The sequence below is a fragment of the Tachypleus tridentatus genome, chromosome 10 (genome assembly GCF_004210375.1).
Source record: "Tachypleus tridentatus isolate NWPU-2018 chromosome 10, ASM421037v1, whole genome shotgun sequence".
NCBI lineage: Eukaryota > Metazoa > Arthropoda > Merostomata > Xiphosura > Limulidae > Tachypleus > Tachypleus tridentatus.
The window spans coordinates 28,915,768-28,933,702 of NC_134834.1; the positions used below are offsets into that span (position 1 = coordinate 28,915,768).

General features: G+C 31.6%; 1 protein-coding gene across 2 annotated transcripts in view; it reads left to right on the plus strand.

Annotated features, from left to right (window-relative positions):
• LOC143228957 (uncharacterized) overlaps nucleotides 1–17,935 on the plus strand; it is a 33,244-nt gene that overhangs the window by 2,198 nt on the left and 13,111 nt on the right. The window contains exons 2-6 of one of the 2 annotated variants that reach the window (XM_076460480.1): nucleotides 2,612–2,663; nucleotides 3,073–3,178; nucleotides 7,805–7,867; nucleotides 11,579–11,665; nucleotides 17,714–17,875. In XM_076460480.1, coding sequence (XP_076316595.1) covers nucleotides 17,774–17,875 — 102 coding nt within the window. In that variant the 5' untranslated portion in view covers nucleotides 2,612–2,663; nucleotides 3,073–3,178; nucleotides 7,805–7,867; nucleotides 11,579–11,665; nucleotides 17,714–17,773. The remainder of the gene's footprint in view (nucleotides 1–2,611; nucleotides 2,664–3,072; nucleotides 3,179–7,804; nucleotides 7,868–11,578; nucleotides 11,666–17,713; nucleotides 17,876–17,935) is intronic. The other variant, XM_076460479.1, reaches the window with a different exon arrangement.

Sequence of the window (17,935 nt, forward strand, 5' to 3'; positions counted from 1 at the left end):
AAAAAGACAAAGCAGCTCAAATGAGTTCTGGTACTAGTACCTCTTTAAAAATAAGGCACTTTGAGGCACTATTAATATTTTCATTCATCCAAACACCCTACAATCCAATCCATTTCCTAACTCCTACTGATGTAATTCCTGTAGTTAATCTACTGTGTAGCATCTTATCAAATGCATTTTTCTTTAATTTACATATGTTGTCCACACCTTTTATCATAATCTACAAAACAAAAACATCTTTAAAACAAAGATATTATACAGGAAAGGTTCCACCAAGGTGAATGCAATTGAGTTAATTTATGACATAGTTGATTTAATAATTTTATGAAATTTCTTTCATGGGACTCTTTAGAATTTTCATTTCAGTAGTAAGACTGAATGTCCTATAGTTGTCTAGCAAACTTTTTCATCATTTAAAAATAGGAATAACATTAGCACTCCTCAAGCATTGACCACTTGTCTACGGACATACCAAAATTGAAAGAAACTTATCTTTACAGGGCAGATAAAATCATGTGTAGTTTCAGTTAAAGAAACAATAAAACTGGAATACTTAAAGCAAAGTGTACCAAAGAGTGTAAAGTCATTAGATCTTGTAATTATTATCAGTTATATGTTCCAAATGTGTAAAACTTAATATGTTTTTAAGTAAAGTCATATTTAAAAAAATATACTTTTCTATTATATATAATATTAACACACATTGTTTGGCATGAAATAAGTTTTATTTTACTAATTGAGCTTATAATGGTTAGAATACTTTATGGATTGAAACTGTAATTTCTCAATCATTATCATAGTCTGAATGTGTAATTCATTAATGTTTGAAGTAATAGTTGTCATTAACCTTTTGTGTTGGATGGGATAGTAAGATCTAGCTTTTTTTGTTTTTCTAATAATAATAATACTGATATCCAAGTAGTACATAAGTTTGGAACATTTCATAAATATTGTTCACCTATGTTAACTCCATCAAATATTTTCAACCTGTAATTAGTTTTTTGCGTATTTTATCAGAAATATTCCGTCATATCCTTGTATTATTTTTGTTCACTTTCCATAAAATGTTAATGGTTATTTTTCTCCACATTCCATAAAATACACCCTTAAATCAATGTAGCTGTGTTTATGATTAAATTAATTACTACTTGAGAATTTCTTGGAAGTGTGGATGTTCATCTTGATCTCTTTGGTTGTTTATTTTTTCCCTTATGTTAGGTATAAAAACAAATCACAGGTGGTGTTAAAAGAAAAAAATTGTGATTAGAAATAGACTTGTGGCTCTTTTGGTGGTGTTCTCTCAAGTCATGTGGAAATAATGTACTTCATGGAATCTACAGCTTAAATAAAAGATCAGAAGTGTGCTTAAAGTAATAGATGGGACAGTTTTCAGGATAATGTTGAATTATATACTCCACTTAAGCAGTTTAGGTAGAAGGATGTTTAGGGAAAGTGTATATATCAAATAAAGATAGTTTAAACTAAACTTCACAGTAGTGAGAGAAATTGGGATTAAGCTAGGACAACAAAGTCAATGAGGAGTTTGTAAAAAAGAGATTTAGGGTATAGGTCAAATAGTATTTTGAAAGGCAAGTGTCAGATTTAAATATAAGCGTACCAGGATCAATAATAGGCTGCTATTATTATAACTTTAAGAGTATTAAGAATAGAATATACAGGTATAAGACTAGCCAGTGAGTGACTGTGATACAGTGAGAATTTACTTTAAATGTTATTAGATTTGGAGATTATTGGAAATAGGTTTTGTTTTTTTTATTCCAGCTTACAAGTTGTGTAATAGTGATAAGGTATTGTGATCAAGAGGTGAATCTGTTTGGGTTACAAACAAGGGCTTCAAAGGTAGAAGATTTTTAAATTAGTACCTTTTTATAGGCTACCAGACAGAAGAGGTCAGTTAGAAATTGTATAAAGAGACCAGAGCTGCTACGAACAAGAATACTGATATAATTTGTTGGCAATCTAGTTCAGTTCCATGTGTGACTAAGCCATCAACATTAACCTCAGCTAGCTCAGTAATGACAATAACACTTAAATCATAAGAACCATTTATTAATATCTAAAGACAACTCTTACCTACAGGACAAAAGGCATCCATGTACTAAGTCACAACTCTGCTTAGGCATTGACGAATTGGAACTTATGTTGCGCTATTAAGTGAAATAAATGAGCATGATAATTCCTTCTGCTGAACTGTTTTTAACTTGGTAGTAGTGAAGTATAAACAGACTGTAGCTCAGCACATGTTGTCACATTTTTACAAGTATTAACATAATCTTATGCATAAATTGGTTACCAGCAAAGATGTTTTACAACAAATATCGTATTGTATCCTACAGTGTAATTCTGTATTTGAAGCTTAGCCGAGATGGTTATATTGTTTATAGAAGTTATGTGTAATGCCATTTAGTATGTGTCATGATAATATAGATAATGATGACGTGATTTACGAACTGTGGGAATCTTATAAAATCCATTAATCAAAATTGTATGAAGACAAATAGCAAGAAGGGTGTAAATTGCATAACTTCATTTGATGTTTTATTACATGTTGAAACTGGATAAAAATGAAATTCTGGTACCTAATTTTCAGAATGCCAGTTTTGAAGCCACCAGACAATACGCATCATTAACACATTTGAAAAGTAAGTTACAAGGTGATCATCTGTGGGACAGATTTCAGAAATATTTAAAAATAAAGTGCTTTTAAGTCAAGATGGGCATGTTTTAAAAAGAGATCTGATAGGGAAGACAAAATCTAATTAGCTTACCATTGTTAAAAGTAGAAAATTGGAGCTAATTACCATATGTGTAAAAAGTTAAAATTGACAGATAGAGCATTTGCAGAACAATAAGTTAAGGAAACAAGTTAGGACTTGTAAGAAGCAGCTGACTGATAGGAAAATTTCCTTCTTTCCTTTTAGTTTTAGAGTTAATAAGTATGATAAAGTTTAGTGAAATGTTAGAATGGATGTTGGAACTCAGAGAATGTATAATGGAAGGGTATTCTTCTGTTTTTGCAAGAGGAATACAAGCAATATTCTTGTCTCTTAGCATTCTATGAAAAGTTTGGAAACTGATCTGAACCACCTGGATGTTAAGCCTTTGGTGCTTCATAGGAAGATTGACTGACTAAGAAAAGATAAAGCAAAAAGTCCTGGTGAGGTTTTCAAGGAAGTCAAATAATTGTTATACAAGTATGGGAGGTGCCTGAAGAGAATTACTTATATTAATTGTATTGTTAAAGGGGGTGATAAGATTTTCCCTATAAATTATTAGCCAGTTAGCTTTATGTCTGAAAGAAGCTTTGCAAAATCATTTAGTGAAATGTAATATAAATAAAATCTAACATGAGTTCACCAGAGAAAACTCTTGCCTTACTAAGATAGTGATGTGGATTTATTGTCCGTAGTTTCAGAAGGCTGTTGATTATGTGACATACAAAAGAAAATTACATCAATAATAGTGAGTAAAAAATTTAGTTGATTGGATTCTAGAGTGTCTGGTTGGCAGAAAGTAAAATATTTATTTAGTGCAGTCAAATTGGATTATTTTTATAAGTATAATACTTTAAGGTTCATTGCTTAGACATTTACATTTTCATGCATTATGATATTGATAAGGATGTAATAAGTTATTAGTAAACTATGCTGGTGACATTAAATATTTCTAGCTGTATTAAGGTATTACAGAATGATTTAAATCAGTTTGATAAGTTTGACAAATGACCCTTTTTGGAGTTATTGCGAGTTAAAGCGTTTGGGTTATATAATTTGGATCACCCATCTGATATAGATTGGAATCAACTCTTGACTGAAAAAAAAAGGTTCTAGTACAGTGATGGCTGAGCCACTGAAGCATTGCTCTATTGCTAGTGGTAAAGCTAATATAATTTTAGGGTGTTTTTATAAATGTATTGATTATAAATCATGGAGGCAATTTCAGGATATCTACAGAATTTTTTTTTTTTTTTTTTTTTTTTAAATTAGGCCTCACTTAAAATACTGTGTACAGTTTCAAGTCTTTTCTGAGAATGGTAAGAGGTGATCTGATTGGTGTCTAAATGATTATTCAGGAGTTTGATAGCATAAAGCCTTTGATTTCTTTGTATTATGTAGATAATAGGGCAGATTTAGGATTTGTAAAAAAAAACAAAAAAACTGGTTATGCTCCAGTTTTGTTTATCTGACATGGCTATTGGATTATGGAATAAATTGTCAGCAGCAGCAGTGGAGGTCAGTAATGTAAGGGAATTCATGGCATGATTTACTGAAAAATTAGGGGTGGATTTTGTCAAAGGTGGGTGTACAAGTGCAGTCTTAACCCTTTTCAGGTTGGCTACAGGTCAAAGGCCATGTTATTGCACTTGTTGGGTTGTATTCAAAACTTTATTTAACTACTATTTTCTGAAATTTATTTCCTTAAGCTTAGTAACAAACTGTAGACTATAATTCATTATGCATTATTTAATTTCTTAATTTAAAAGTAATATTAAACATTATTTTTGTGTGTCACATGATATTTTGAATGCAGTACTGTTTCAGATTAGATGTTTGTCAAATTTACAAAGTCTATATCTTAGTTTGATTTTCTAATTTGTACAATTGGTATTGACAAACTGTATTTATTTATTTTTAAATTCAAATACAGATTAATACTTGGTATCAATGAAGTAAGTGTAACTTGTGTAATGTTATCCTGGCACAGCTGAAAGGTCAGTATAATAACATTGATATATATATATAGATGTGTAATGTTATCAGATGTAAGCTAGTCTAAACACCTGTTTTCATTTTATAATCTGTTGTCATTCTAGAATGAAAAAGGCATAATTTATATTCATTTCGTAATTTTATATGATCTGATATGAGACTGGTCAAATCAGCTAAACCTTTTCAGATTTTTTAGTAAAAATAACGAAATATAAAGATTGTTTTGAAACATTTGATAAAACCATCTGCACTTAAAGATTTGAATCTGAAACTGGATTTTGTTTATACACACAAGTATTTTTTATCTTTAAAAATGAAAATTGCTTTGCATGTCACCTATCTGACAGAAAGAAAAACATTGATTAACAAACCTTAAGACTTGATTATAAAAAATATTTTCCATAAAGTCTTGTAATGTTTACTGATAATCTGCCAAATTTCTCGAACATATGCTTACTAATTTAAAATTAATAGAATTAAAATTATAACAAGCACAAAATGGTAGCAAGGTTGGTCCCAGAGACCAATTCCGTATTGGACAAGTTAAATGGCCAATGGCTCTTTGTTATCCTCATGTTAAAACTCCTTTCTGGAGTTGGTTAATTGTATAATCAACTAATCAAAATTCATGTATTAGATTATAACTGTTTTTAATTAATCCAAATAATATAAATATTACCACTATGATTTATTCTTATTTTTCTATAATACAAGTTTGTTAAGCATAATTGATTAGTGTCATGGGTTACAAAAAGTGAACTGTTTAAAATGAGGTTACTTAATATTCCAAGTAATCGGACTGTTGTATTACATTTGTTTGTTGATGACTACAAATGTATAGAATGGGGTTTCTGTGTTCAACTAACTGAAAATATCAAAACCTAATTTTTTTTTATCCATCATAAAGTTGAGGGTTTTATGTTTTTTTTACATCTCATTGAGAGTAAATGATTAGTTTGAGGTAATCAGTTACTGAAAAAGAAATTGATTAGCTGGTTCCACTTACTCCCTACCTCTGTTTTGATATATATATATATATATATATATATATATGTATGTATGTATTTATTTACTACTAATATATTCGAGCACTTGTGTAGAGTGGTTTGGCCTTCTGAATTTATCTCCACATAACTCAGCTTCACTTGTTCATAAAATATGGAAAAGAACTTATTTTGTAAACAACTTTGTTATCATAGACTAATCCATGTACGTATGTAGCTATTCTGTGTTTATTGCCAAATTAAACTTCTGTTGGTATCATAAGTTTTCTCTAAACTTCAATTTCTTTAGGATCGAACAAACATATTTCACAATAAAATTCTTTTTATTTAAATATTTTTTAGTTCGTTTGTTGCGGATATCTTTATGTTAACTGGTTTTTTTGTTTTTTTACAGTATAACACACCAGTATAACTTTGTAATAAATTTACAATTTGAGCAAGTATATAATAAATTAGTGTGCTGTAATACTAAACATTTTCATTTATTTCTCGCATAGACAACTTTTGACATTGCATCTCATTTGTATACAAAAAGTATGATAAAAGAAATTGATTGAATATCATTTTTGTGTTATGACTTGCCAGGGCATGAAATTAATGCATGTCCATTACCAAATGCTTCTGGAAATCACATCAGCTGTGTAAAAATCTAAACAGATATGCCTGATTGGCATAAAATATTGGAACTGTTTATTCATGCTAATGAAAATGTTTTCTAGCCAATATAAGAGGTAGTGTACTCATAATGATAATGTATTTTTTATTATTAATTTATGACTTTTTAGAGCATAGATGCAAGATTTCTGTTTATATAAATTTATACATTAGTTTGCTTTTTTTCCTGTTACTACTGTATAACCAACATTTGTTATTTTCCAATGAAACTAAATCTAGTATGCATGCACACACACACACACACACACACACACACACACACACACAGAAGAAATCATAAATTAATTTTATGCAACCTTGATTAAATACTTCTAATTGCTATCATTTAGAGCATGGGTGGATAAAATATGGTCAGCCTAACATTTGTGTTCTGCCTGCCACAATTCCCAGCACTTCTGAAAATAATGTAATAAGGTCTTTTTGCATTCAGTTTTGAGGTAATTTAATTAATGTAGTGTAAATACAAGGCCTGTGATGACTTCCAAAAATATTTTTGGCATGGCTTCCGTGCAAAACATTGCCTAACCAATGTTATACCCAAGTCACTATCCATTTGTATCTTGACTAGTCTATGAAGATATATGTTTCAGGCTTGTGGCATTATTCGTCTGATGCAGGAAAGGTTTTAGTCTTGTGGTTCCCAACTTTTTGTGGTCCTTATACCCTGTAAAGAAGCCCTTCCCTAAAAATTGTTTAAGACATTTCTTGTTGGCAACAAGTATTTCCGCTCATTTTCTGGACATTCATTGTACACCCTTAGGAAGTGCCAACAGACCTGGTTGGAAAATTCTTCTGTAGAAAAAGACAAAGAGAGGCAATAGAGATCCTAATAGCACATTACTGTAAAAGTTATGATGATAGTAGTAGGTTATAGATTTAACCTTCTTATGAATGCTCATATATTTGAAGTTTTTTTTAAAAGTATCATTTATAACATTTCTTTGGAAGGTGTAAACATTTTGGGTATGTAGAAATCTCTTCTGGTACCTAAAAACTAGGAATCATTCTGAAAACAAAATTATACAATTCATTAACGTTGCCTTATTTTACTTGACTTTATGTAAGAAAATTTGAAGTCCTCAGAATAATTAACCATACAACATATTAAAACTTCATTCACAAATAAATGAAGTAAATAAATTACAAACAGCTACCAGTTGTGAATATTTCATTTCAGTGTTTAACATTAAAAACATGTTGAGTATGACATTTGGAAACTTTAAATGGGGAGTAAATGTTCTATGCAACTCGGAGCTCAGTTCATAATGAGGGGGGACACCTTCCCTTTTAGGTTATATAGAATTATAGTTTTATATTTGTATTTATTTTAGGGAAAAAAAACTTATAGACCCTCACTACTCAAATGTTCATTTCTATGTATTTTCTTGTAAACAGGGAAAGTTAGATGGATACAGAGATGAACTGAGTCATGGAAAGGAATTGAATGAAGATCAGTTGGTATGTATTACTTGATTTTCATTAATCTTGTGAGTATTCTCATTGAAAATAATCTACTTGGTTTTGATGCACTTATTTAATGGAATACGACATTCAAATGTTTCAGACTTACCCAACTTACAAGAATAATTCATTTCTTTTGCAGGAAAGTCTTGGAAATCTGTATAAGATCTCACTTCCAGTTTATAAATTAAAAATACTGTATCAAAATGATCCCAGTGTACATAAGGACTGTAAAACATGATTATTTCCATGAGTTACTTTTATTCATTTAAATCATTTGCATTAATTAAACTACTTTCAGGTTTAATAGCATTTCAGACTACCACGTTATTGGTCAACAAAGGTTTCAGTTGTTTGTTACACAATACTTCTAATTCTGATAATATTGTTTGCAATTGTAAAATATGACTTCTTTGAATTTTTATTTATTCTTTATTTTTCTACATTAAACAAGTATACGACTACCCACGTTGTATCAGTTGTAACTTAGTTGTTTTGCCTTGCAGTTATTTTATAAATGCAGCTACTTTGCTACTACATTATTATTTATAATATTCCATTTTTAATAGTTTTATATTGTGAAAGTTTTTTTCAAATAGAATGTATTTTTATTATACATTTTCATACTATAGTATGTTAACATAAATATAACAAAGTAATATAAGATCTGTGTGTGTACACATTTTCATTTTGGTACATGTTAAAAAGACATTTTCACAATTTGTAAGAATGATGTTTGTAGCTACCTTTACATTTCCAACTCTTTTTGTTAGTTATAAAATACTCTTATGGTTGTGAATTATGTACTTGTTGCCTAGCACACCATTTCCATCGATAATAAAGTTTCTCCAGAGGATAGTGAAGTCAGTCTGGTTCAGACATCTTGGTGAACTCTTCATAGATTCTTCGCTTAATTAATCAGTAATGTTTAAAAAAAAAATGACTTTTGGTGTCATAATCTTTCTTATAGCTTTTCATTATTAGATAATATCTGTTTTTTTATCAAAGTATTATATTCTGTTTCCATTTATTTATTATTATGATTAGTGACTTTCTTGAATGTAAATCTTGTGGCAGGAATATCGATTTGAATTTATCTGACCCCAGTCTGAGACTTAAGTGCAGATATAAGTGGGGGTGCTCAGAAATATTTTCTCTTAGCCCTGCTCATAACTTAAATGTCTTAGTGGGCTTAATGTTAAGAAGCAACATGAGCGACAAAAGAAACTTAAAAGTGAAGGAGGTTGGCTAGCAGAAAGTGAAGGAAACAAGGTTGGTTGATCTCTTGAGTTAATTTGAAACTGTAAACGTTTAATGATTGATGATGGTGTGGGTATCACAATTGTTGGGTGGGGATTTAAAAATTCAGATATCCATAATGTGAGAGGAAAGCAGGAGTACCCAGGAAAAAACTCACTTTCATTACTCTGACACCAAATAATGCCAAACTGAATTGATGGTTTTATGTTAAAAGGAAAAAAAACTCACTGTAATATGCTTGGAATAGTGGTTAAGTAAATATTTAATTAATTCAACCATAGTAGGATATTTATGTTGTATGCAGCTATATGAGTATTTCATGTAGCGTCAAATACATGCACATAAAATTTTTATTTATACTTAGAAAATAATGATTCATATACACTTTTTCAAATGATATGTAGATGTTTTATATGGATTACCAGTAAAAGGAGTTTTGAAACAAATATAAACAAGTTATGGTTATATCTTCAGTAAATCGTACATATGTACTATTAAATGATCATACCTTTCGTCAGAGCCCAAGATTCCCTTTTTGTGTGTTTTTGTTTCTCATTAGAGTTCTTCAGGTATTTTTGTTATAACTAAGCCCTTTGGTTTAAGGGTGAACATGTTGGTCAATATTTGCTTCGGGTATAGTTTTATATGGTGTGCTTCAGAGGATGTTTTGTTATTTCCATGAGGAACACTGAAAGCTTCATCCTTCAGAATATTGCCTGTTGGTTGTATCTAATTAAACCATCTCATTATATGAATACCTTTCCGCTGGAATGGCTGTGATCATAAATCTACTCTCCATAAGTCTCTGCATATAACTTGGAAATTAATCATGACCAAACTTATATTTGAGCATGTCTTCAACAGGTGGAAATGCTAATTTTGCAGAAAATTACTTTGCAAAAATTTCTTTTCATCTTGTTTCCTTATTCAGGCCTTAACGAGTAATTGAATAAAATGGCTTTGAATTATTACAATCTTTTAAAAACTTGAATAGGACTCCTTTCTGTAAAGCTAGTCACAGTTCACAAAAGTGCAGTGTATAACAAGAGTCTTTTAAAAATAGTTTCACATGAGACAAGTAAATGACCAATGAGTAGATTTCCTGAACAACTAGAAATTTCTGTATTGAAAAAAATATCCTTATGTTTACAGATAATGCTGAATCCAACTGTTATAATGAGACCACCTGTTTTTAGACTTTTCTTGAATGTGGATCCTTTCTGTGAAATCAGTCTCAATTAACAAAAAGATTTTATATAACTTGTCTTTACAATGATTTTTGCTTTTAACTCAAAGTTTAGGTGCTAAATTTTTAGCAGCTTTTTAAAACAAAATCTAAGAACAACATAATAGGCTTAATTGAAAACAAAACAGTTGAGTACATTACTTTCCCATAATAGAGGCTTTCAGCAATTAATTAACAAATCTGTAGGGTGGATAAAAAACATTTCTTACTTTTTACGCTATTAATCAGTAACAGAGCCGTGAACGAAAAAGAATCAATTTAAAACCACAATAAAATATACTTGTGGTAAATTTTATTTCACAGCATTGTTTGACTGAAACGTTTTGAGAGACTAATTTAACTTTAAAATTCTGGTACAATACATATATAAATAAAGTGTTCTGTATTTTTAGAATATCCATAATTTAATTGATATATTTCTGAGTCGAGTGTACAATGCACAATCAAAAAGAATAACTGGGAAACTCCCACAGAACATTTTTTTTGTTAATCTTTCATTTTATATCTTCACAAACTAAAAAAAGTTTAAAAGCCAATAGTGTAATTGAAAGTATTTTTTTATGAATTTAAAAGGACCTTTCAAAAAGGTTATGTGCACAGAAGATCTCTTATTTAAAATTGTGCTTAAATCAGATTTTTTACTTTGAAGTCATGAAAAGGTTTATGTTGATAATTTAACAGTTCCTTTTAAAGATTTAATTGTATATCAGAGCAGTGAAAATCAACATTCCATCAACAAGAGCATGCCATAGATGGATTACATTTCATGTTAATAGAATCTGTTTTTGTTGTTGATGTTGTTTGAGAACAAATTAATTGCAAAAACAAGTACAGGAATTGAAATATTACATTCCTGAGGAATTTAACTTTGGAGCAATTTCATCATTTATTTGTTTTTCCTCATTGGGAATACATGGTCCATCAATATTTCTTTTGTTATGACCAGTGAAAGTGAATATATTGCATGGATTAAATTTAAAAAAAAATTCATGAGGAAATGGAATTTTACATGGTAGAATCTAATATACATTATAGCTTTCCCAACTAATTATAACTATTTCATTATATCTATCCCAGAAATGATGTCTCATATTTTAAATGCAAAGTATATGTACATTTTTACGAGTGTGCTTCTTAAGAAGTCCTAATTTTGTAGAAATTTAAGATTTTATAGTTTTATTTGTGAACAAATCTCATTTCAGAATGCAATTGGGAAGTATGAACAAGTTGTAGAAGTTCTGGATTTAGCCAAAGACCTTCAGAAGAATTTTTTCACCATCATTCAAGATGTAAGTTACATTGGCAGAGATTTTGATTTGTGTTGCTGTTTTGTTAAAGCTATTTGACAGTGGAAGGTAAAGATATTTAATATTGTTACATAAAACATAGGTCATTCCAGTGTAAATATTTTATAATTAAAATTTTAAATTGCTAATCAAGGGATCAAGACATTAAATTATTGCATGTGGTTTTTCTTTGTGCATTTAAGTTTTTGTTGTTTTCCAAACATTTCTGCACTTACTGATATTTAATTCAAATTAAAGCTTTACTCCAAGAATTGTATTAATTAGGTCTAACTATTAATTGCTAATTGTTTTAAAACATAAAGGGTAAGCTTCATCTTAACTTGGTGACATTTAACTGATTCTTGTCTGTTATGAGTTTTGTTTCCTTTGTATTGCCATCGTGTCATAAATTACGTGTACATATTTTAGTGACAGTTGTTTGACTAAAAATCAAATTACTTGATTAGTTGTAAATTGTTATGTTATTTTGTCAATGTTTAAATAAAATTGCAACTTGTTTATCAACCCATTAGTAACATTTCAAGTTCATAATCATATACACTTAACATGGCCTCATTTGTTAACTTGAGGTAAACCACATTAATGATTACAAATTAATTTTTGTATGAAAGACTAAATCTGTTAGTCTGTACCATATATATTTTTCTGTGCTGTTTCAATTATCATTCCAACCATTGGTGAATAAGCTTCACATACAATTCATAAAATATGATGATATATATGCTTCTTTATATCACCCCATCTGAAGCTATTCAAGGTTTTCATTATGAAAAGTCAAGTGAAGTTTGTATATGATATTATTTTAATCTTCACATTTTGTTAAGTTTGAATAGAATTGTTACAATTTATGTGCATTTGAAAAACAAGGTTGTTGAAAACTGATGACCGTGAAAAAGGTGATCTTTTATTAATAAATAAATATATGTATACATAGAAAAATAGTAATATGGTGAGGAACCCTGGTGTCAAAATCATTCTACTTTTTTCCAGACTGAAATGTGCTTGATACTGTGATTTTAAAATGGATTTAAAACAGTTTGCAGTTTTACTTTAAAAGAAAATCTAGTACTTGCATGGTAAACATGAAAATAGGCAGATGGTATGCTATTAATTTCATTCACTAAACAGTAAGCACCAGTTCCACTAAATATGTATCTTCTGAAGTGATGCACACCTTTTCATGCAGTAAGCTACTTTCCCTATCCGTCTCTCTTAGGGATTTGCATGCTATTAACATTTAGGCAACTCCCATCTACACTTGAGAGATTTCTAATAATTTGCAGTACTGCATAATGATATTATTATGCAACAGGAGGGTACTGGGTGGCAAAAACAATGCTTTGATAGATGCCAGATTGTCATCATTTTAACTCCTGTTCACACATGGGATTTGTAATTTTTACCCACAAACTTTCCCTTCATATCCTTTCCCCCTCTTTTCAGCCTTCATTTTGTTTCCTCATTTCCATCTATATCTCTTGTCTTTCGGAGACTGTTTTTTGCCACTTGCAGCTAATACTTGCACACAATTAATACTGTATTCACCAAGAGAGAGTTTTCAGCTCATTCTAAACTGGGATCATCTTTTTACCATCTGCTTGTGTACAATGGACCTTGCTGTCAGGAGAATTCATGCCTGTCCAACTCGTTTTGCATGTAAAATTTCCTGTTTGATGAATGTGGTTTTACGGGAACTGTTGTGATCTTTAGGGTCACACTTGCTTACACTTTCTAAACTGACCCTTGCAGAATCAGAATAAAACCTCATGGAATTCTTTTACTTCATTGGTTCTCCTGTCCCTTTATCCTCATTTGTGTTCCATTACCTCCACCTAAACTGGATACACACCTTTCCACATATTGTTCCCCCCTGGTGGGGGAGCATCCCTAACCTTATCATTTTACATTTGGCAAGTTTTCTCTCCATATCCAGACACTTGAACTTCTGGTAGATGATTGAACATGATGCTACTATTACCATGCATAGTGTATCATTTTACTGGGTTCCATTCCAACAACAACTTTGGTTGTCTCAGTTAAACACCATTGAGTGATCCAATTCAGAGTCCATTGTATTCAAATTCTAGATTTTCTTTCTTGAGCCAGTTCCCAATGGTTTTCTTGCCTACAGTTTTCCAAGTGCTATGAGCTACATTGTGAACTGTCTCTGTTAGCCAGACTTTGTTGTGGTTGCATAATGTCTCTTTTTCCCTCAGTTTTCATTGGGAGTACTTATGAAAACTCCACTCATCTGTGTTTAACCAATCATTTCACTTTCATGCTTTCTCTCTTCTGATTATCTGTTCTCTGTCTGGTCCTGGCTGTTGCTAACTTCTGCTAGGTCTTATCTATACTTGTTATTATGCTCACCCACTTTTTTGGCCCTGACTAGAGACTCTCTCTGTAGTTTTCCTATGGTGGTACCCTCTGGCTGATTTGGCCTTGGTTCTTTCCTTTGTGTCACCTGACAACTCAAGCCTCTTCCCTTGCCAATTCTATGCTTTACTGCTTCAACATCCACTGTTTCCTTCTATCATAGGGTCTTGTTCTTCTACCTTCACACTTGATTTAATTCATTCAGTTGCTCTTGATATAGATTTTCCTATTTCTTAATCCTTTCTTGGTATCATTCTGCCTGGTTCTTCTAGGGGGCATGGATTTTGATGTTGGTCCATCAGTCCCCAATTTCTTCCTAATTATTCTTGATGACAAGAAATCCACTTGAAGTAAAAATGCATTTCCAAAATGGTTGGTATGGGTATTAAAAATTTTATTAAAATAAAATTGAGAACAATGTTTTAATCTTTTAAGGTCATCTTCAGGTTAACAAAGAGTTTGCAAGTGGCCGTTGCTGGGCACATGTCTTAGGGACAAGAGTATAAAGGGGTACAGAATTGTAGGGGGTGTTGAAGGTAGATCTTAGGTTATTTATTAGTATAGGTATAAAGGTGCTCCTTTATAGTGGTTTAATTTTGGTTTTAGTTGTATAAGTAGGGTTTCTTTGATTTTGCATTTGTTTATATTTGTTACCCTACTTAGTATATGGGTGTTTTCTATGGTTATGTTGTGTTCATTTGATTTGCAGTGTTCAAAAATGTGTGAAGGTATTTTTTTGTGTTCTTTGAATCTGGTTTTCATTTTTCTGCTTGTTTCTCCAGTATAGATTTGTGGCAGTTGTTGCATTGTATTTTATAAATAATGCTGTTGTTGTTGTGTTTGTCAGTGTAATTTTTATATTGTATGGACTTTAGTTTTGTACCTGGTTTTTGAATAAATTTGGTGTTTACTGGAATGTTGTACTTTGTTATAAGTTTCTTCCAAATGTTGGTTATTTTTTGCTGATATCAGGAGTATGGGGTTATACAACAGTGTAAAATTTTGTAGTTTGTTGTTTCTTTGGATTTATTATTGTTTATTTTGTTGATCTAGATATGTGCATATAATTTTTCAATGGTTTTTGGAGGAAATTTGTTGATGTTGAGGAAATTTTATTTTGTTGATTTCATCATTAATTTTATCAGGTGAGCATAGCTCTGTGGCTGTGTTTTATTTGGTTTCTTGATATGTTGAGTTTTTTTGTTGTGTTCACAGATGAACTAATGTTGGGATATATGGAATTAATGTGGTTGAAGAAACTAAGTATGTGTTCTGTGGATGTGAATCCAGCAATTGTATTGTCAAAATATCTGTATCTGTACAGTGGTGGGTGTAATGTGTAATTACAAGTTACCATACAATCAAACAAAGTTCACCTATGAACACAAAAAAAACTAACCATGTCCACTCGTGTCATTGGAAAACTGCAACTTCTACCTTCTTTTCAGATATAATCCTTTTCTTGCTTGTGGTTACTGTTATTTATATTTTAATACTGGTGATTTATCTTGTACCCCTCTCTAACACCCTCATGTTCTTGTTTCTCCTGATCAGTTGTTCTTCTCTTGATATTAATCTGCTAAGTGAAAAGATCTCTACCTTTCTTCTTTTCCCCTCCATCTGTTCTCAACAGGAGCTAGAGAGCTTTCTGTTGTGTTTGTGCCATTCATTGCTACTTTATTCATACCTCTTAATTTTGTAGTTTCCATTTTTCACTCTTAAGTTCCCTGGTGTTCATTTTCTTCCAGAACAGTTTATTAGTATAGTCTACCATATTAATTGTTTTATTTCCTCCTCTGTATTTTATTCCACTTTGTTTATAGCACTTGCTTCCAGGTGGCTGATGGTGTTTCTCTTTATACATTTATTTCCCAAAATTCCACATCGAGCCAGGATAATGGAAAACTTGTTTAATATGACCTGGCTCTGTATATGCCTGCTGTTAAGATGAAGTGTTTTGCAAAACCTCTTGAGGTATTCTTATGGTATGTTTTGATATTTGTCTACTGTCCAGTCTAAATCATAACTACTCCATGAACTATCAGTGAGAAACCAGCACCATGGGGAGCTCTACCTACTTCTCTAGCTTTCAGTTAGTTGCTTTTCAAATTGATGTGCGTAGTAACTCCATGTGTACTGTCTTCATTAAAAGTTCTTTCTGGCTGAAAGATTGATTGAACCAAGACATTTTCTGTTGGTCTCCCCACTACATATTTCCTCCACCTTGTTCTTCATGTGCAATAAAGGAGACCCTTGCCATTTTACTAGTTCCTAGCTTCCTGGGTGATGGACCATTGTAAATTCCTCACTGATTTAAACCTAACATCTAGGTGTTAAACAAGAGGTGTCATTCAGTGGTATGTGAGGTGGTGGTAGCACTGTCTATGTAGCACAGATCACTCCTCGTATAATTATATCAATAATATGACAGCAGCTACCATTATACTGTCACTTGGCTTTTAGTGCATGAGTGGCCTGGTGTTGGATCAGGATAGAACCAGCCCACATAAGTCCTTGCACATACATAAGGGATTCTTCTCCTACTGCAGACCAGGTAAAAAATTCTTGGTGCTGCCTGCTTTTGGATTAGAGTTGACCCATCACATTTGCTTTCCCCACTTCTAACATTGCCCAGATTTTAGGTTCCTCGGTGGCCTATTGTTGGTTGTGTTCTGGATCTGCATACATGTTCCCTGCATAGGCTGTCATAATAGAAATTACTTTTCCCTTTGCTTTTAGTTCATGAGGTGAAGATGGATGAGCATTTACACACTGGACCCTTCTTTTCCTGCAGTGAATAATTGTCCATGATGAATGCACTCTTTGTATTATGTAGTATGTGTTATAATTTCCATACCATCTTTCTGCAGCTGATATTTGTCCAGAAGTGTGAAGGAAGAGTTATAGGCAAACATGCACTAACATATTTTACCCTCCTCTCACAGTTGTGGTCAGTCTAAGAGTCTGGAAGTGAATTAAGAACAGTATATTCTCATAATTCCTATTTCCTCCTTTTGCAGGTCAGTGTTGGTCCCATAAGTGTGACAATATAACTGAAGTGAGTATTTCATATGATTTGAACATGCCCTGCTTGTGCTATACATGTTGACTTTCTGACCTCTTGTGTGCAAGTACTTCGATTGTCATGTTCTATTTATGCCCATACCCACTACACACAGCTTGTTTGCTTCATGATGACATTCTGGATGAAGCGTACCCTGGAAGAGATTAGATACTGTCTCCCAAAAGTGTGCTCCCATAAGGAGCCTCTGCCAAGAAATGTCTCACTTCTTCTGTTTCCTTTGGATGCTTTCTAAAGGGAAACTATCCAGGTAACTTTCCCACCAGTCTCTCCACCATATCAACATGGGATTCTACCATTTTTTGTGGAGAGGTGTGTATTGCTTCAGAAGTTAACATATTCTTCATCTGAAAATGTATTTCTCAGATATACACTTCTAAACCCTCCTCCCCACATCTGGTACACCTTAGTATTCCTTACTTCATCAAGAATGAAGATCACAAATGTATTATTGTACATTGATATTTTTAGTGTTTTGTTTTTATTTCCAAGTACTGAATACTGATTTAGTAATACAAGTGTTATTGTATGTTGGTCAGACTTGAGGTTTTAAAGAAGGTAAATGTTTTTAGGCTGCAAAGCATCAAAAAAAAGTTGCAAAAAGAGAGCAGTTGGAGAGGCAGCAACAGGAAATGCAGAAGATTAAAGAACTTCTTATTTTACAAGACATTCTAAACAGGATGGGTACTGAAGAAGTCAGGAGTGATTTCTTATCAGGTTCAAATGGAGCTTTTGTGAGTAAATTAATTTGCTATCATTCATTTAGCAGTTTGTTTTTATGTAACACAGTTGCA